Source organism: Phocoena sinus, chromosome X (genome assembly GCF_008692025.1).
Source record: "Phocoena sinus isolate mPhoSin1 chromosome X, mPhoSin1.pri, whole genome shotgun sequence".
In the NCBI taxonomy this organism is placed as follows: domain Eukaryota; kingdom Metazoa; phylum Chordata; class Mammalia; order Artiodactyla; family Phocoenidae; genus Phocoena; species Phocoena sinus.
In genome coordinates this window covers 12590288-12611909 of record NC_045784.1, presented here as the reverse complement: position 1 = coordinate 12611909, position 21622 = coordinate 12590288, and the positions used below count along the sequence as shown (strand labels likewise).

Below are 21622 nucleotides of genomic sequence, written 5' to 3'. Positions count from 1 at the left end.
TTAAAGTGATTGGATGTGTGAAAATTTGAGTTGGGCTCCAGCGGGCTTTGAGCTAAAGATCCTAGCTTGCTATGAAGAAGTAAAGAAGATGGGTGCCATTTTTACTTCATACACAGGGGCCACGTCAGGCCCATTTATATAACAGCTGGACAGGAAGCTTTCCATTCATTCACCTCTTTCATTGCTGTTATGAGCTATTAAGATGTGAGTGAAGTTCTTAGGGAAGCAAGAGTCTAGAATTCCTGATAGTATGAGATGCTTTTCCAGCCAGGCAAGACCTACTCTCCCTTTTTCTTCTGGCATGATTTGAATCAGAGCGTCAGGCAGCAGTAGACGTGAGAGAGCAGCTCTCCACCTCCGCCACGTTGTATTTGAGAACGCAGCAACTCAGCTGGGCCAAAGGTCACACATCTCGTTGTGGAAAGAGCCCAGACCGAAACTCAGGTCTCCTGAGTTTTGTCCCATTTGATGTGTACAGTAGCCCTGCCTCATCACACCATTCAGCCCTTGTACATAAACTTGCCGAGTATGTCTCTCTCCAGTTTGGGAATGCCGTAGCTCATTTTCATGGAAGAAAGCTTCAGAATGAACCTCCATCTCTTTCTACACCAAAAGGGTACCTTCAGCCACTTAACTTGTCTTCAGATGCCTCGACTGTGTCAGAACATCCTGCAAACAATCACACAGGAGATGCCTTGTGCCATAATAGATTCCCCCTTAGACGTGAAATTGAAGGTTCATGTCTACACAATCGTCTGTCCCCAGAGCCCTGTGAAATCATGTCTTTGCCAAATAGTCTCCCACGTCGATGCACTTTCTTACAAGACCTCTTAAAGACCCTTAGTATATACCAAGTGTAACTATTAGAGATTAAAAGTGTTATAAAGCCCTGTAAGGAATATTCTAGCATCTGTTACTAGATTTACTGACTCAGCCTTGAAAAACGTTACCCGTGGATGGGAGGTAAACGATCGGAAGGCCCCCGGTTGGCATATTTGGGGGTCGTTCGTGATTTTATTGTACTGTTGCCTTTGTAGGATTATGGATGAATTATTCATATAAGGGATGGGCATTTGTTCTTTCTCTGGTTTTAATTTTCCAAAAAAAAATTGAACATCTGTAACCCAATTTCAGGCAAGGATGCTGACTCAAAGGGTGAAGAAATCAAAGTCTCTACTTTCACAATTAACACGTCTCTGATTAAATTTCAGGCCCATGAGTCCTGTCAGCATCTTTATTCCCTTCCTCCTTAGCTCTTCTCTCCTCACTACCTGTACCCCAAATACAAGGTGAGAAGAGAGGGACTCAAGTGTTACTATTGATTAAAATGCTTCTTGAAAAAGGATACTCTTGAGACTAGACTGTAGAATAATTTGGCTAAAATGTCCACAATTTCTGGTCAGCTGGACAGCTTGATGGTCAAGATTTTCCGCAATCCTTTATGGCTGATAGAAGTTAAAAATGTGGTCTGACCTACAGGGGTGGGAGGGAGGGAGACGCAAGAGGGAAGAGATATGGGAACATATGTATATGTATAACCGATTCACTTTGTTATAAAGCAGAAACTAACACACCATTGTAAAGCAATTATACTCCAATAAAGATGTAAAAAAAAAAAAATGTGGTCTGGCCCTCTCTAGCTCTCACCCTATACAGAATCATTGGCATTTTGCCCAAGAGTTTCTTGTCTTTTCTTTGCGTAGCACTTCATGTATATGTCAAAATGTGATTACAGGGTTTTTTTTTTTACAATTTTTTTTTTTTTTTTTTGGTACACGGGCCTCTCCCTTTTGTGGCCTCTCCCATTGCAGAGCACAGGCTCCGGACGCGCAGGCTCAGCAGCCATGACTCACGGGCCCAGCCGCTCCGTGGTATGTGGGATCTTCCCAGACCGGGGCACGAACCCGTGTCCCCTGCATCGGCAGGCGGACTCTCAACCACTGCGCCACCAGGGAAGCCCTGATTACAGGGTTTTAATCCTTCCCGTAATGCCTTTGGCACCGAGGGTGGAGACTAATCTCTCCCGATCCTTATCAGAATTCTTTAAAATAATCAAGAATTCAGAAATCAGAGTGCTTTGGATTGGAGACAGAAGACATTTACCCTTTGGTTGAAGAGCATCAGCCTATTGTCAACAACAAGAGTTGGAACTTGGCTTTAAATAACGTGGTAAATCTACTTTTCATTTCCTCAAATCGTAAGGTCTCCCGAAGAAAGGGGAAGGTATGGTTATGGTTCTCCACACTGGGACCATGGATCTGCCAGTGAGTTTCTTGAGTGTGTGCAGAGGTGTAAGTGGTGGAGAGAATGGGTCTGTGAGAGCAGGAAAGTAGCGGCAGGAAGGTGAGATTGGGAAGCCCCGTGGGCCATGGCCTGGGTGATGCCCAGAACTCCTATGGACCAGATCGTCCTCTCTTAGTTGAGTCTCCTGAGCTCGTCAGTGAAGTCTTTTCCACTGAGCCTCTTTTTTTTGTGATTGGCAGAAAGAGAACCTACCCGAAATAGACGCAAGTATAGGTGCGAACTTAGCGATACAGAAGATGGTCAACAACTGGGGAAGAGAGAAGAATCAATTGGGACAATTGGTTAAACATTCATACAAAGAAACCAGTTTTGCTCATGATCCCGTCCTTCGTAGGAAAAGAAATTTGACGTAGATCAAAGAATTAAATGTTAGAAAATTTGAACTAGAAAAAGACAGGCAAACATTTAACATGATCTTTGCTTGGGAAAGACTTTTGAAGTTTAAAAGCATTGGAAGGAAAAGCTGGATAGATCTAATAATCCATGTCAGAAATGCCATAAATGAAATGAAAGGCCAAAGCAAGGTTTTTCCAACAAATAATATTAAGGACAAATAGCTTTAATTTATTTTTAAGAAACCCTCTCATATAAACTGAGAAGCGCCAAACTCCCTTAACCCCACACCCTGCAGTTCTCTGCCCCCTCTCTGAGTCACACTGCACAGAAGATTTGTCGGCACGTGTTCTCTCCACTTCCCCACCTCGTCGAGGCCCTCTGCCTGGCGGCCACCCCCATCAGTGCACCGAGTCACTACTCCATGTGGCCAAACCCAGAGGTCTTTGTTTTCCTTCCTTTGCACGGGTTGCACGCTTCCTCCTCCACACTGTCTTTCCTTCCTTTGGCCTCTGAGATAATACGTTCTTGTGTCTCTGGATGCTCTTTGCTCCTTCTCAGTGTCACTTCTCAGGTAGGTGCCATTTCCTCTACTAGACCCCTAAACACCCAGCTTCCCTGGATCTCAGTCCTGAGTCCTCTTCTCATTGAGTGTCGTCTCCCTGGATGATCTCGCCCATCCCATGGACTTAGATACCATTTATAGTCTTACAACTCCCACATTTATTTTATATTTTTATTGGATTGTAATTTATATGTAACATTATGTTAGTTTCAGGTGTACAACATAGCGGTTTGATATTTGTATATTGTGAAATAATCACCACAATACACAGTAAGCCTAGTTAACATCCATCACCATACAGAATTACAGAATTTTGTGTTTGTGTGTGTGATAAGGCTTTTTAAGATTTATTCTCTTGGTCAGTTTCAAATGTCTCCCACTTTCAAACGACTCCCACATTCATATTTATAGCACAAGCCTCACCTCTGAGCTCTGTGTGGACTCATATATTCAGCTACCTACTTGCCATCTCCATTTGCATGGTTCCCAGGCATGTCGAATTTAAAATGGCAAAAGTTGAAGTCTTGCTTCCCTACCCACACCTGCCTTGACAGCAAACACACACAAACTCGTTTCCCTTCCAGGCTTCTCCGTCTGAATGAGTGAATGGCACCACCACTCACTGCTCAGAGTGGAAACATGGTGGTCATCCTTATTCCATCTCCTCCCCTACCTGCATCTAGTCCGAAATATATTTTAAATCTACTTCTCTCCCATCCCCTGCCCAGCCTTGGCCAGGCCCACTGCAGCAGCTTCTTCAGGGGTCTCTCCTCTCTTATTTACTCCCTTCCAGCTCTCCACATAGCAGCTCAAGACATCTCTTTACGATAAAAATTGGATCAGTGTGTTCCCATTGTACTTGAAAGAAATCCTGCCTGGGTCTTTTCTAACTCTCTAAACTCATCTCATGCCATTCTCTGCAGCCTCCTCCTGCTGTCTGCACGTGGTTCTCCTGTCAGTGTCCAGATCCTCCAGGCTCTTCACTGCCTCAGGGCCTTTGCACATGCTGTGCTCCATTCTCTGCCCAGAAACCTCTTACCCCCAGCTCCTCTCATTCGATGCCATTTTATTTTCTCCCCTCTGCCCTGTTTATTTCACTTATGGCATGTGTAATTTTATATTTAATTTGTTAAATTGTCTTCCTTACTAGGAAGTAAACCACAAAGGCTGAGCAGATCTGTTATTCACCGATATACGTATCCAATGACTAGCACACTCCAGACTCTCAGTCAGTATTTCTTAAATGAGGGAGCTAAGTAATGAATGAAAACATAAATAGGTTAATGAGCAGATATTTTATAAAACGGGAAATACAAGCGGCCAAATTAATACACATGAAGCATACAGAATAGTGCCTGGGGCTTCCCTGGTGACACAGTGGTTAAGAATCCACCTGCCAGCGCAGGGGACACGGAGCCCTGGTCCGGGAAGACACCACACGCTGCGGAGCAACTAAGCCCGTGCACCACAACTACTGAGCCTGCGCTCTAGAGCCGCGAGCCGCAACTACCGAGCCCATGTGCTGCAACTGCTGAAATCCACGTGCCTAGAGCCCGTGCTCTGTAACAAGAGAAGCCACCACAATGAGAAGCCCGCGTACCACAGGAGTAGCCCCCACTCACCGCAACTAGAGAAGAGCCCACGCTCAGCTACAAAAACCCAACACAGCCAAAAATAAATAAATTAATTAAAAAAGAATCGTGTCTGGTATATACTAAGCCCTCAATATATTTAGTTATTGTTATTCTTGTGTTAATAACATTTAGTAGCACTTGTTAAAATAATAATATCACCCAAACTAATAGTCAAATTAAAAGAGTAACGAGATATCGATTTCTGCTTCTTAAATAAGCTAAGATTAAAAAAAGATAAGATGGTCACTTATTTGATGAGATGGGCACTTTTTACAGGTAATTACCAACTGATACGACCAAAACCAATTTGGATGAAAGCATTTCAGTTAGTGTAACAATTGATAAAAATGATCTTTTCGTTCAGAAACATGCTGCTAGACACTGGTTGTTCAAATATTGGTATCTGTACTGTGGAGGTTGTGCCTTTAAACTTTTTTTAGGTTAAATTTTTTCCTGATTTTTTTTTCTTTTTGTCTGTTTTTTTCAGGCATTTCCAGGTATGTTTTTTTCTTTTCCTTTTCTTTCCCCCAGCAACTAATCCCTCTATTCTATTTTTGGACAAGGATGTATTGGGGAAAAAAAATTTAATGTGTAACAACAGGGAATTTGTTGGAATGAGTTAACTTTCTAACAATAGGAGATTAGATGAGTGAAAAAAAGCCACTATTCGGAGCACCTAATGAGTTGGAAAACGACCCTGTGGGATAGCAAAATTACAGAGACCAGAAAAGCCAATGACTAGCAGTAGACTTGTTCAGGAAAATTGCTGTTCAGTCATGTCATCGTGTTGACCAGCTAGCTCACTTTTAGCCACATTGCATTTGGCCATAAACCTGTAGATATCTCAAGAGCCCTATTAAAATGTCTGGACTTCTAGATGTACAATTTCAGTGTGAAATGTGGTCAAAATTTTATGTGTAAAGATATTCATCAAAAGTTAACAGTGGGGGCTTCCCTGGTGGCACAGTGGTTGAGAGTCCGCCTGCCGATGCAGGGGACACGGGTTCGTGCCCCGGTCCGGGAGGATCCCACATGCCGCGGAGCGCCTGGGCCCGTGAGCCATGGCCGCTGAGCCTGCGCGTCCGGAGCCTGTGCTCAGCAATGGGAGAGGCCACAACGATGAGAGGCCCACGTACCGCAAAAAAAAAAAAAAAAGTTAACAGTGATGCCAAAGAACAACTGTAAAACGAAATGCCCAACGTTAGGGGCATGATCCAACATGAGAGTAAGGATCCAGGAATAGGTATACGCACTGTTTCTTTCTTTTATACAATACTGAGGATTTGCACTTGTTACCTTAGAGTAATTTGCTTAAGCAACGTCTAGTAAGATTGAGAATTCAAGTGCATTTCCTGAATAAATCACTGAATCATCAAGGGTTTTCGAAATACTTCTCAAAAAGATGTGAAAGTATTTATTACAGCTCTGACATGTAACAACTTGCTGCCCCATGCTTTTAGGGAAGGCCAGCATGATGGCAAAACGAGCAGCATTCAGGGATAAACGGGTGGCAGTTATCTGTGAAAGGAGCAGCGGCAAGATGAAAGAGACTTTATTTTCTTTACCATGCTTATACGTAGCAAGCAACATAGCACTCTTTTTCTTGGGAAGACGTACTAAGCCACATAACTTCCATGTGGAAGTGATTTCATCTTCTAATTAAGGTCACATTTAAGAATAAAAGCAGAGGAAGGAAACCAGGTTAACACGGGTATCATACCAAAAGCCTGGGGAAGCGGGAGGTCTTTGAAGGATAGAAGATGAAGGTAGTTCGGGTTCAGAAGGAAGTGGTTTTGTAGACCTTGTTTTTTTGTCTTGCTTGTTTTGTGGTCATTATTGGAGTGGTGTCTTAGACTCATTTAGGGTTTAATTCTGACATATTTATAAAGAGACAGGGCTTGTCTGGGTTTGGTAGCACCCCTGTTGTTAGAGGTTAGCCAAAATTTACCCTTCACATCTCATAAAGAGTTCCGTTACTTCACTTCTACAAGGCTTGCTTACATGGTATTTGAACTGTAAGATTTTAAGCCGTTGGGCTTTTAAAATACAGACTAAAACTTTTTTTTTTTTTTTTTTTTTTTGCGGTACGCGGGCCTCTCACTGCTGCAGCCTCTCCCGTTGCGGAGCACAGGCTCTGGACCCGCAGGCTCAGCGGCCATGGCTCACGGGCCCAGCCGCTCCGCGGCATGTGGGATCTTCCCGGACTGGGGCACGAACCCGTGTCCCCTGCATCGGCAGGCAGACTCTCAACCACTGCGCCGCCAGGGAAGCCCCAGACTAAAACCTTTAAAGATAAGTTTCCCAAATGCTTTAAACAGAGAATTAAGAAATGAGAAGAAAAGAAAGACAAAAGAGGAATAGCTTGGGATTTTAGTACCTGTGCAGGCAGTGCTAATCAGGACCAAAAGAAAAAGGGAAAAGAAAGTAATTTTACTGATGGAATTCAGGTGCATTAGTTCGGTACATGCTGAAACAGATTTATAGAGAAATGTTTTATTCTGGGTTGCCTTGGACCAATTTATTTTAATCCTGTGGAAATAGATAGATTGAGGACAAAAAGGAATGATTTGCTTAATTAAAGTCTCATTCTATTTTGAGGGTCTATTAATAGTTTAATACTACACATGAAAAGAAACAAAACAGAACTCAGGAAAGAGTGTGCCTAATGGCGATATTTCTTTATAGTTGCAAAGCAGCAGTGTGTGTGATGGAAAAATTAAGTCCTGATTTGCTCGAAGTGCATTTGAGCCTGGCATTATCATCTTTGAGTTAAATGAACAGAATTTACATTTGCTATTCCAGCAGCAGTTACCAAGGAAGATCAAAATTTTAAAAAGCAATACCTATTTGCTTTTCGAAAACTGTGTGTGTGTATATATATCCATACATATATGTATACACACACTCATGGGAACAGCTTTCAAATTGAATTTTATCTCAGGATGGATTAACTGAAATAGAATAATGTACATATAGGTTTGGGGTAGTTGCTTATTCAAGACGTGTTATATTGAAACCGTCACTGATCTGATTTTCAGTACAAAAAGGAAAGTAGAATCCGAATTCTGTTTGTGGCTATAGATGTTGTGAAAAACACCTTCAAAATGAATTTCATATTTCCCTGTAGCCCTTTTCACGCTGTAAGGCAGTAGGATATATTTGTGGCTTTATAATGTCTCTCGTTGGTTTGTTTACAATTTTGTAAACGAATATGTAAGTACAGAATTCTGTGTCTGTGTGTGCATACGCATATCTGTGTCCTTGCAGCATTAGAGAGAGAGGTTACTGTTTGGGGGACAATATGGATTAGGTTGAGAAGCTAGAGGCAGGAAGAAAAGAGCTCACCAGGAGGGCAAAACTGATGGCCGAGCTTGAGGGCAAGAGTAGTGCAGTTAGCCAGCAGCCCCCTATTCACTCCCCACAGCCCTCATGGCTCTCCCTCGCCCCAGCCATGTTCTCACTTCTCTACAGCTCTAGTCTGAGAAATCAGAAGGGAATTTACAGTATTAAAAAGTGGAGGAAGACATTAAAATTTTCTGACTCCAGATTTCAGAAGCAGAAATACACTTCAACATCAGTGAAGTCCCAACACCAGATTTTCAGATTGAGTGAACTAAGCCCAGAAGAAGATAAAGGCTTTGCTAGTCAGCAGGAAAAGCAATACCAGCATCAGAGGCTCCTGGTTTCCAGGTTGGAATGATTTTTATGACTACATTCTGGGAGAATTCTAGTAAAAGTTAAACCGAGAGCCTCTTTTCGATTCATGTCCTTGCTGTAGGCAGGGATACTGCAGCGGCCCCGGAGGCAGAGGTTGGGAAAGATGCTTGAACCTTCTTTTTCTGGAAGAGAGCAAAATATTGCCCAGGAAGAGGAGTCATCCGATACTAAGTGAAGTTTCCCCTTGATCTTTATAGAAGTAATTTTAGAAGTCTTCATCAGGCAAAACCAGATCCTTTCCAGATGGTGCCTTACACACCTCGTGATGCCAGAGGATCAGACCCTGCATCCCGCGGGTGCTGCCCTTGTTTCATGTGTGATCCAAGCTCTTCAGATTGATTGGGAATCTTTGGCCTCAGGTTGCCCTTGATGTCACAGGTCTTTCTGCTTTCATTTATGTATGCACAGGGGAATTTGCCTTTCCAGCTTTTGGAGCTGTATAGGTGCAGCTTGTCCTCCTAAGCCACATAAAACCACGTACCAGACCACTTAAAGCCCGAAGCTTCTATACATGAGACTTTTACAGGAAAGGGAACAATCTTCCACTAGCATTATTTACAATTCTCTATTCTAAAACTTAAAGTACAGACATACACTTGGGCCATACCTAATCACTTGTCCTGAAGAGAGGCATTTTGCTACGTGGTGGTAAAGCAGTTGATGAATATGCTATGTATACTGTAAATAAATTTGTTATTTTTTAAAAAATAAATTTGTTATTATACGTGAGGTTTTCCATTATGAAACATCATTTGGTAAATATTTATTCAACACCTACTATGTGACAGGCCCTGTGCATTGGCCCTGGGTGAAAAGGGCCAGATATGTCCATGTCCTCATGGAGTTTACATAGTTTTTCTCTGCCAAGTGATGCCTTTATCAAGGATAGTAAACAATTCTGGGCTCTGGATTTTCTTTTGTGGTCTATTTACACATGCGTGTTTTTAATGAGTGTAAGCTTTTTGTTAAAATATAACATACACAGAAAAGTGCACAAATCACGTGTACAGCTCAGAGGATTTTCACCAAGTGAACTCATCCGTGAAATCAAGAAACAACATTGCCAGGCTCCAGAAGCCCCCTTTTAAACCCCATTCAGTTACTAACCTTCCCAAGGTAACCACTTTTCTGACTTCTGATACGATAGATTAGTTTTGCCTTGTTTCGAACTTTATAGAAGTGGAATCATATGTTATACAATCTGTGTCTGCCTTCGTTTGTTCAGCATTGTGCTTGTGAGATTCATCTGAGTTGTTGCATATAGCTGGGTTCGTTCATTCTCTTTGCTGTATTGTAGTCCCTTGTATACATCACAGTTCATTTATCCATTCTATCATTAAAGACATTGGGAATATTTCCAGCTTGGGGCTATTGCTGACAGTGTCACCGTCAAGATTTGAGTACGTCTTCAGGTGGACATGTCTGTTGGGGACACACCTATTGAGTTGGAATGCTGGGTCATAGATTATGCATATATTCATCTGTACTAGGTACTGCCACACAGTTTTCTCAAGTGTTTATATCAAGTGATAGTCCCACCAGCAGCGTATGAAAGTTCCAGTTACTCCACATCCTTGCCGAATCTGGCGTTATGTACTTTTTCATCTCTGTGTGTTTTTTAAGTTAAAAAAAATAAGTAGAACAGAACCACTGGGACTTTGTGGTAAACAATGAAACATCATAAAGTTTATGGCAACAGTGATAATCCCTCAGATTTTGGTCTGTGCCAGTGATTCAGAATGGTGTTATATTGAATTACAAACTCTGCTGAACTGTTGATCGAATCAAAGCCACTGTTTACAATGGAAAATCCTGCAAAAGTGGGTCTTTCTTACATTTTGAGCTGTGGCTTTTTCAGGCCAGCAGCGTTGGACCACCTTTTTATGCAAGAGGGCCAAGTTAGAACAAATAAAAATATTTACAGGCTGCCTTCTTTGAATTTCAAAATAGACATGGCTTTATTGAGACCTGGGGAAGAAACATGCATCTGATGTGCATTAACCTACCACATTCAGGAGAAGGGTAGAAGTGAGAAAGTTGGAGCAGCTATTAGGCAGTAAACTATTGACATTGGGTCATATTTGAGAAATGGCTGTAGGGAGACAGCTGTCATCTGGAAATTAGCTTGTCAAGCTAGGAGGGCTAACTTTTAGACTGCGACCCTAAGAAGGGGGCTATATTGGCAGCCCATCCTCCCTGCTTTAACAGCATCTCCCAAGGAGGAATTGTATATGTTAATGGATCCAGACTCCAGGCCCATGACAGAGGGTCCAGCTGAGGTAAAAATGAACCTTATTCGTGGAAAGATGGTGATGATTTCCTTTTTCTTTGCAGTCCAAGAGTTACACTCACACACCAACTTTATATTTGGACTTCAGATTGGGCCAAGGTGCAAAGCATTCCCAGCCTATTCCTAAAGGTATGATGGGCTCTGCACTTTAGTGATCATTTCAGGGGGAAAAAAAACCCACAAGGGGCTGCTTTCTCTGGAATGGACTTGTTTCTGAACCTCAACACAAAGTTCTATGAACCTTGTTTACGTTTAATTATGTTTAAATTAGCAAATACTGCTTGAGCTTTTCAAGTTAAGAAAATCAGGAGGAATTCATAGAATGTTAGGGCTGAACCGTTGGGGCCGCCCCTCATTTTATCATTGTGAACGCTGAGACCCAGCAGATGCGCTGCTTGCTCAAGGCCACGTGAGGACTCGCTGGACACGGCAGGACGTTTACCCAGGTCTCCTGACTTCTGGGCCACCTTTGACTCACAGAGTTCCTGGAGGGCAATCCAATCTGTGTTAGTTATGAACAAGTGCATTCTTGATTGAGGTACAGCTTTGGTTATGGAGGATTTACTTTTAAGTCGTCGTTTAAATCCAAAGAACAGTTAGAAAACTCCCAAGTGTTTAAGGCCAGTTTTATTTTTAAAAATGGCCACCCCTGAGGTCATTAGGCATCAGCCTCGGACCCATTGTTTTCTTCTTTGGTTTCTTTCATTCTGGCTATTTTTTAAGTACAGGAAGATTTTTTACATGAATGCGTATGCCTACCTTCATACATAATTTTTATAACAATAAATGTGATAGCACGTGTGCTTGAAGTTTTAGTGCTGTGGGTTTTTCTTTTACTTTCGAGTTTGCTTTCCTCTAAACCCTTTCCCCCCCTCATCCACCCATAGCAGTATCCTCCCTGTATATCCCAGATCTGCAGTAGATGCCAGATATATCCGTGAATTAGATCTTACAGTGTTTTTCTCGACACTCACTCTTCTCCACTTTCATTTATGTGCATGTAAATATACACACATACAGGGTTATTTTGTCCTTGTTTTACTAAAATGGAATCATACCAGAAATATATGTTTTGCATCTTGCTTTTGTGACCAGACAGTACCTCATGGAAATTCCTCCGAGTCTGCTCGTATGGCTTGGTTGAACGGCGACGTTCTACGCCATGGGTTGACTACGATGCGTTTAGCTCTTCCCTGTCAGCAGGTGCTCCCCTCGTCCCCTGCGCCTGGCTACTGCACAGTGGTCTGCGGATTCTCCATGACCCCACCAACACTTGCGTGTGTGGTTCATGTTAATTTTGACTCTGCAGTCCGCTGCCACCCTATATATTGCCTCGTAAGAGAATGTGTATCTGTCAGTTTACAAAGCTGTACTTCTAGATTATTTTGTCATTATGAATTTTAAACCTGAGATTTGTTTTCAAAAATGTTTTGGAATGCATACAAAAACAAGTAGCTTAGAAATGCATGTGTATCACTGAGTCGCTCTAAACCCACTTTAAACGAGTCTGTTAGAAACCCAGTTATGCAGCAGATCCTTTCTTTTCCAATATGCCACTTCCAGTTATAGTGTGTTCTCCCCCCCGCCGTGCCCTCACCGCCCCCCCCCCGCCCCCGTATACAGTCATACACGCCTTCATTGCGTTAGGTGACAAGTCTAACGTTTGAGGCTTCCCTGTCCAGTGCCAAACAAACAATTAATTGAGGTATTGTAAAGCACTTATTATTTACAGACTCAATAGTACTGGCTGCCTGTAATCCAACATACTGGCTAGTAAAATTATACTGTACAAGTTTTATTATCAAACCATTCAAGTCAAGCTCACCTTTTGTCTTTTTTTTTTTTTTTTTAATCCGTCTTTCCAGGTCAAATTCCAGTATAAAATTCAAGGACTGTCTAAATTCATTTCATTTGAGTGCTTTTGTTGCATCAAATATTCCTTGAAATGTGTAGCCCATTGGCTGGGTCCTGATCATGTTTTGTTTATAATATTTTGATTGTTTTGCTACTCATGGTAAAGGGATTTGACGTGGATGTCTGGGTTTTGTTTGGCTTTTGGCATAAGCTTTGCAATCTGACTAATTTAGTGTTGACTTTCTTGTATCATCACCAAACTAAAGGGATAGAAATAGAGGCATACACTGCTACCGTCCCATTTCTGACACCAGAAAAAAGCATATGTCCCAAGGGACATCCAGTTAAGGGAGACTGGCAACATTTCTCATGAGTCAGACATGTTTTATCTGAATTCCATCCCATAAATAATATTGGAGTCGATTTTTACCATCTCTTTATTTCCTTCGGGCAAGGCACATTTCTGTAGGGCTGTGCTAATCTTGCGGAAAACAGATGTTTCATGCAGTGATGATTTGGAAGGCACTTGATATCAGAAATTGAGCTAGATGGTGCATCACTTACAAAGAATCCAATCTGTTGAGTCCCTGCCAGTACCAGATTCCTCTCACATTTTTCATGTTGGTTCTTGGCTAAAGTAAGAATAAGTAGTTGTGTTTTGTGTTTTGTGTTTTTTTGCAGTGACTTTTACCATCTCTTGCAAAGCAGTCTGATTTCCCTTGCTGCGAACTGATATACAGATAGCACCATGTGTTATCATTCATTGAGAAGGACATAAATCTGTATTTCTAGGAAAATATCAATCTTTGCCGAGAAACTTGCGCCTTCTGGTCCTCCTGTCCCCTTTGTCTTCTGACTGACTGCATCAAAGTTGGGCCCTCAACAAGCACTCTGTTTGTTTTCTCCATCTTCCTTCACAGTATCCCTGCTACTTGGCATTTAAAAGCATGATCTGGAGTGTTAAAAAATGGAGGATTGTTATGGTATCGAAAAACTTAATTTTGCTTCCCTCAACTTTTAACTTTTCTTTAGAGTATATGTACATCAGTCAACAAAATTGCTTTGGAGAACATATAGCTTATCGCATTATTCTGTGGTAAGCAGAATAATGGCCCCACGAAGATGTCCACGACCTAATCCTGTAACCTTTGAATGTGTTACCTTACATGGTATAGGGGATGCTGCAGGTATGATTAAGTTAAGGATCTTGAGATGGGGAGATTAGCCTGGGTGATCCAGGCGGACTGAGGTAGTCCTAAGGATCTGTATAAATGAAAGAGGGAGATGGGAGTCAGAGTGAGAGAGAAAGAGATGTGACAATCGAAGCAGATACGTACAACAAAAACTGGTTAGAACCTACTAGGCCCAAGATGGCAGAAGGTTTGACTTCCTGTAGACCTTGAGCCTCATCATACGCTCATTGTAATACGTTAGCATGTTTATGACACACCCACAGTTGCCGTGACAGTTCCCAGGTGGACCACAAAAGGCCAGAAAAATGGCCCGTGGCCCAATTCCTGGAAATCCCCTCCCCTTCCCCAAATTAGCTGGAATACTCCTCCCACTCGTTAGCCTTTTACCCAGCCCATAAAATCTAACCTCCCCACACCCTAGAGGCCTCTCTTGCCTTCTGAGATGGACCGCACTCTGTCTATGGAGCACATATCTCCCTGGATAAATTTGCTTTCACTCTACTTCAGCTCCCTCTTGAATTCCTTCCTTTGTGAAGCCAACGACCCTCACTTGGCAGCCCGTCCCAGGGGCTCGGATGAGACCCGGGACGTGACCATTCTCTCGTGCCCCCTTCTCCTGCAACAAAGTCACATTCTCTGCGTGTAGAAAACTGATCGGAGGCAACCAGTTAGGGGCTGTTTCTCTCACCTATATGATTTTATCTGTAAAAGAGAAGGAAGGTACGAAATAAATATGCCAATGTCTATGTTCATTGTTTCATCCTTTGTGCTCTTCTGAACTAAAATATTAAAGTATTGAAAATAAACAAAAACCAGTCTCTTAAGTTGAGAGGGAAAGGGATTAACAAACAATGTGGTCTAATGATGAGGACACGTCACACAAACCCAAACTGAGGGACATTCTACAAAATAATGGGTCTGTACTTTTAATGAAGAAAATGACCGAGGAGCTATTTCAGATGAAAGGAGATTAGACATGACAACTAAATGCCGCATGTGAACCCGGATTCCATCCTGGCCTAGACGTGTTTTTTTCTTTTTGCCCTAAAAAGCATTACTGAGACAACTAGCTCAATTTGAATATCTGTACATAGCTAATAGTATTGTATTAATGGTCATAATTTTTAAACTGATACTGTATTTCATAATTTTTATTAAGTGCACTAGGGTTACGTTGGAAAATATCCTTGTTTTTAGGAAATTATTTCAAGGTAACGGGGTATCGTGTCTCCAAGATTACTCGCAAATATTTCAGAAAATAAAGAATGATGTATATTTCTAGAGAGAATGTTAAAGCATATGTGATAACAGGTTAGCTTTTGGAGAATCTGGGTGAGTGGTGTATGGTAATTCTCTATACTATTTTTGTAACTTTTCTGTATGTCTGAAATTATTTCAAAGGAAAAATTAACAAATAATTTGGTGGAATGAGGAGGGGGAAGGGAAGACCCGGTGGGTCTGCCTCCTGTCCAGGAGGCCAGGCATGAGGTCCATGGTGAGTGGGCTGCCTACCCAAGCTGAATGCAGAGCTATCTGGTGTGACCCAGAGTTTGGGTAGAGGTTTCTTCTCTCCTTAGCCCTGTTCCCCTCCCCCCTTTCGAACCCAGAGCTGACCTTTGTCATGGATTTGGCGTGCCACCAAGTCATGTTTTTCTCCTTTCTCTACACATTCATGTATAAGCAGCCATTGGAAAGTTCTTTGAAATAATGAACTTAAGACTGAGGGGGAAGGAAGATGAGCTGGGTTAAGGCAAGGAATGTAGGCCAAGAAATGCTCTCACTAGGGATGTTTGCAAGAATTGGGAACCTCCCTGGAAATGAGAGCAAATGCCACAGAAAATGATTTGTGTTTAAAAGAAAAGTTTTCCACGTCTTCTGTTGGACTGAAGAAGGGCTGACATAAATGTGTTGCCGATTAACCCAAGCTACAGGACCAGGGGTTAATGTGACCTTCATCCCAGCTCCTGTTCGTTGTCATTGACTGAGGGAGGGGAGGGGAAAGAGCTTCCCAGCTGTGAAGAGCCAGTAGCTTGGAGACCACAGTTGCAGGGCCTGTGACCTCAGACAGAAATAAAAATGCCAGGATGGTATCCATTCCTGGTGCAGGACAGAAAAGTGGGAGGAAAGATAGGGGAACAAAGAAGGATGAGAAGGACCTGAAAATCTCACAAGAGAACTGTTTGATGATACAATCCTGCTCTTGGCAGAGAAGGAATTCCAAAAAAATGTGGTAGTTCGTAAACGTGTAGTAAGCATTCACATGATTTGACTCTTGTTTTGCTATAGTTTTAAGAAAAAATGCTTAGTGGGAATTCAACTAGGTTCAGTAGAAAGCAAGTGCAGATAGACAACATGATAAAAAGAAGGAAAAAAGGAAATTGCCCTCTGTTCCTATTTTATTCCCTGTAACACTCTGTGCCTTCTAGCCAGTAGCATGAATTGTGTTATTGATGGTGAAGGTGGAGTCTGTATCCTAATGGAAGACTTTCGCAAGGAACAACAACAGGGGAATGCACATTATACATTGACTTGGCCATTCCTTTAAGCAAACGTTTGGTCCTTCTGGATAAAAGATTTAAAAAGATAAAAAGAGAAAGAAAACAGACCGAGGCAATTATGTGTAGACTAGTTTTCTGCTTGAAGGGTGAGTAGGAATGAAGCAGAGGCGGTGGAGGAGAAATGAGTTTAGAATAATCAAAATGATTCCAAATAAAAACCCACTTGAACAATTGAGACCTCTGACGTTCTGTCAAACTTGGAAACCATTAATTTTTTAATACCTTTCAACCATGAGGAGAGGATCGATTATGTCCATCACAACACGTCCTTGCAATGGAATGCTTTGCAGTCTTTCCCAAGGATGAATTACTTCTCTGTGTTTTGGAAAGCTATCCAAAATCGAACACTGAGTTCTAGTTTTTAAGCAAATAATATATAGTGCATAAAAGAGAAAAGAAACGGAAAACACAAATACCGAATTGCTAATGGTATTTATGGGCTGAGAACAGTTAGCATGTGTCTTCAGCATATATCACGAACCTCCGTCCCCCCAAATTGGACAATGTGAAGACCCCTGGCTGTGCCTTCGTCTTTCTGTCTCCACCCACAACAAGTACACCTGAGTGGTAGCTGGTCACTGGATGATGGGAGGCCGAGCTCAGAAGACTGAGCCATTGGGTCAGTAAGGGAGCAAAAGAGCGAGTGTGCTCTGAGCAGTTAGACTTAATTCCAGAGCCCTTACACTCATTCTCGTAAAATCTCGGGGAGGAAAAAGTGTGAAATAGGAGGATGAAAAAAATATCGTCTGGCGTCCACCTGAGTGTCTGTCTTTGTTTTGCCATCCTTCAGGCTTTCCGAACCAGACTCAGTTTATGTTAAGTTTGACCAGTCATGCCTTATCATGTGGGCCTCTCTTGCACTTTTCAACCCACCTGCCAGCACAGCCACATCCCTAGAGTCTACTTTGTCCTCTGTGATTCTTCCATGCCTGTCTTGGTTTTGTTTACTCTGCCACCACGTTGACTCTCTCACAGACTCCAGTCTGGGTCCTGCCCTTGTACCTTGGACTCGGCCCTGCATTCCCTTCGCAGATCTTCTTTTCTCCCAGAGGCACACGGAGTGATGTTCTGATTCTGTTTTGAGCTGGCCATTCCTCCATTCATGTCCCTCAGTGGTGCTGCAGCGTCCCCTGTGGGCCATAGGGACAATACGTAAATATCCGTGGAAATCCAGTGCTCGTTCCAAGAGGGCAGATAGTGGGTTGTCACTTAAAACTGTTTGGAGGGGACTTCCCTGGTGGCGCAGTGGTTAGGAGTCTGCCTGCCAATGCAGGAGACTCAGGTTCAAGCCCTGGTCCGGGAAGATCCCACATGCCGCGGAGCGGCTAAGCCCGTGCGCCACATCTGAGGAGCCTGCATTCTGGTGCCCACGAGCCAGAACTACCGAGCCCACATGCCGCAGCTACTGAAGCCCGTGTGCTCTAGGGCCCGCGTGCCGCAACTACTGAATCCCGCACAGCTAGAGCCTGTGCTCCGCAACAAGAGAAGCCACCACGATGAGAAGCCCGCGCACAGCAACGAAGACGCAACACAGCCAAAAAAAAAAAAAACTGTTTGGAGGCCCAAGGAACTGAAGATAAGCCAGACTGGTGTGTCGTAGTTATTAACATGATGTTCGACCTGGAACAGCTTGTTTGTTAGTACAGCTGTTGGCATATAGATATGTAGCCAGTGAATAGCACACTGTCTACTTGGGTGGCTCTTAAATACTTGAGGCCAAGACATTTAGGTTTTGGGGGGTGTGTGTGAATGCATGCATGTGGGACTGTGCTTAAAACTTTACAGAACTTAAGTTTTAAAAGGTATGTAGATCTAAAAGATTTCATCTTCAAACCTTTTGTATCTGTAACTTATATAAGTTTATATATTTGTATGTCATATGTAGAGTATTAAATATTTGATATTGTTATCTCTTTGTTCCTTTTGGCATTATGGACACTAACGTTTTAATGTCGCTGGTCCCTTTTCAGGGTGGACAAGCTTCATTTATACCATATCTGGAAATGTGTATATTGGTAAGTGATGAGTCTGTTGCTTTGGGTTCAATTGCAATATCATTTAAACTGCTGCCAGGAAGGAAAGGTAAGATGAAACCTTTCGTGTAATTGAATACTGTGTTTCCTCCTGTTCGGCACCAGCCCCCTGTACATCCTGGTACATCCTGGTACACCCAGGGCAGGGCACCTCTCAGCTTCCAGTATATTCAGTGAGGGAGGAGAATAGGAACACCAGACGTGACAGCAGCCATTTTACTGTGGCCTGTGTGCACATGTAAGGTCCAGGCGCAATTATGTGGGTTGACACCTTGCTAGGATGTTGGCAAGCCCCATACTGATAAAGGGATGGAGCTTTAATGGGCTGCAAGGGGAGCAGGACACTATCTCCTGGGAGGTGGAAGGAGGTGAATTTGCAGTCCCAGGTGCTTCTGAGAAATCTCGAAGTCGGTTTTCTTTTATTCTGAGGGGTTGTGCATGTGTCACTTGTTGAGTCTAGTCTAGAAGGGATGTTTGAGACCCAGTCAACTCTCATTTTATAGATGAGGTATGTAAAGTCTAGAGAGCTATTAAACTTGCCAGAATTACGCATTGGTAGACCTGGGACCAGAACCAAGGGCTTGTCAATTCCTCTCCCTGTGCCCCACCCCATATCCTTTGTACGATGACAACACAGGAACCACACCATCTAACTTGTCTTTTCCAGTCTAAACCCTTTAGCCAACCCAGTAGTAGAAGAGCCAGGAGTGGTGGGAGAGTGGAGCTTGTAGAGTAGGCTGGCTCCGGCCTGTATCTACTCCCACTCTCCCCATCCTCCTAGAAGCAGCATGGAGGCCAGGAAAGGTCGCTGTAGGTTTGTCAGGGCCCACTGACCAACTTCCAACTGCCAGTAGTACCTGTGTTTCTTGGCCTGAGGCTTTCTCTGGATCCTGGGAAGGCTACTCTGCCCCAGTCAGGGCAGGATGAAAGTGCTAAGGAAGCTGCCTTGCCCCTCAGGTGGGATAACGCTGAGGCCTGTGTGTGAGGCCTTTTCCTAGAGTCTCCTGGGGGCGTTACGTTCAAGCAACCCATGTGAGCGTCCTTGGTAACACATCCTTCATTGTCTGCCTTCCCTTTCCTGTCTAACTTTCCCAATTCCTGGACTGGTGTTTCCTGGGACTGCCTCCCAGATAGACTCCTTGGACTCAAATATGCACCTCAGGCAGTGCTTCTGGGAAAACCTACAGTAGGAGAACCAGCCTCCCTTCTCCCCTTCCCTGCCCCTCATGGCCGTGATGGGTGGTGTGGACGGGGTGAGGGGGATGGAGCAGAGCATCTGACCGCTCCAAGCTACAGGCCAAGAATCCCATTTCTGAGGCCCTCTGTGGTTGGCGCTCTTTACCCCAACCTGTAGGGTAGCCTCCTCTGCAGTGAGCTTGCTGCCCTAGCATGGCTACTTCCTTGGACGACACACTCCCAGCCCCGGACAGCTGGCTCACTGATACTGTCTGCTGAGGGCTTGAAGGCTACACCCAAAGCCATTTAAAGCATTCTTTATATTCTCCAGGAGGGCAGTTTAATTGCCTGAAATTAATCTTCTGAAAAATAGTGGTACCACAAGCTCGTGTATTTTGATTCTATACCACAGAAATGGGCTTAGTTCCTCTTTCATTGATTAGCATTTCAGTTATGATTCAGAAGCAAAATTCATTTATTTCAGCATTTGAGAAAGTGTGAAAACAATTTAGTAGTAGTATCACAAGTCCGTGGGCACACACGTTAAACTATATTAACCACCTGGAAGGGATGAAGCGTCATTTGTTTTTATGATCTTTTGAAAATCTTGGTTATCACATAGTACTTTCTAAAATGGAGTAAAAGCCATTTTTATGGAGGTAGCACCCCTGACTTAGGATTTCAAGAGAAATAAAATAATCTGCACAAATGGAAAGTAATAAAGCACATGGATTCTGAGGTGGTAAGGATACCAGAAATGTGTAGAATGAGAAAGGACAGGGCCACATAGCAGCTATCTTCATCATTGCGGGCCATACAGTTCCTGTTGCAGTGACTCATTCCGGCCTTTGTAGCACAAAAGCAGTCACAGGTGATACATAAATAATTGGGATGGTTGTTCCAAAACAAGTTGATTTATGGCCACTGAAACGTGAATTTCATATATTTTTCATGTGTCATGAACTACTACTCTTGGGATTGTTTTTAGCCATTTGAAAACATAAAAACCTTTCTTAGCTTGTGGGCTCTACAAAAGCTCACGTTTGACTTCGGTTTTATAGGCAAGGGAAAATTTTTCCTCTACTGTTCTAGGTTCTTTTTGGCTGGGCTATGAGCTAGATTGACATAAGACAGGTTAACAGGAGAAAAACAAACTTAATTACATAGGTACAGGGGTCCCGTAAAATATGAGACCCAAGGGCAAGTTGGGCAGATGCCATCGTGAGGCAAAGAATGAGATAGGAACCTGAGGCTTCAAAGGGGAGGAGAGTAATTCACAGGATGATAAGAAGAGCAGATGTTTGGTAATTAGATGTTTGCCCTGCCAGCCAGGTAGGTCATTCAGATGAAAGTTATCTCTGGTAATAGCTCTCTCTTTGAACCAGGCCCCTTATCTAAATTCTTTAAGGTAGTTAAGAGAGTGGTTAGAAGCTCTTCCTGAGTCTTTTGGGCCTTGACTGTCTTCAGCTCAAAACAATCTGCGTGCCAAAGTGGCACATCTTGGGGAGTCTCGTTCTGAACCCCTTCAGTTTAAATGACATTGTAGAGGTTGAAGGGGAGAAAGATTAACAAATAATCTTCAAACCCTGTTTGAATCAGTAGTTAGAGCCTTGTTTCCTGACAGGCCTTTAGTCCAAGAATTTAACAAGTGAAAAGGTCAGTGGTTCGAGGGGTAAGAATGACTTACACATCCACTTGTTTTTCTCGAGGTGAGGCAGGATTTTCCTGAGTCATCCCTGTTCACTGGCCTGGTCACCTCTCATGACCATGAGCCACAAGTGCAAAACATCTGGCAGGAAATGGGGTCACGGTCTGTAGTGTTGGAGCAAACTTGCATCTGTCCAGGGTAAAGTGGACCATGGAGAGAATCTAGCTCACGAAACTGCCCTCTTGGGAACTTGCTTCAGCCAACGAATAGCTGGCCAGGTGACCTCATTTGAATTTCATCTCCTTCCCTTCCTCCTC

At 43.1% G+C, this 21622-nt stretch overlaps 1 protein-coding gene across 1 annotated transcript in view; it reads left to right on the top strand.

The window, feature by feature from the left end:
- PIR (pirin) overlaps positions 1-21622 on the top strand; it is a 110786-nt gene that overhangs the window by 64368 nt on the left and 24796 nt on the right. The window contains 2 exon segments of the mRNA XM_032620580.1: positions 10888-10972; positions 18419-18463. Coding sequence (XP_032476471.1) covers positions 10888-10972; positions 18419-18463 — 130 coding nt within the window.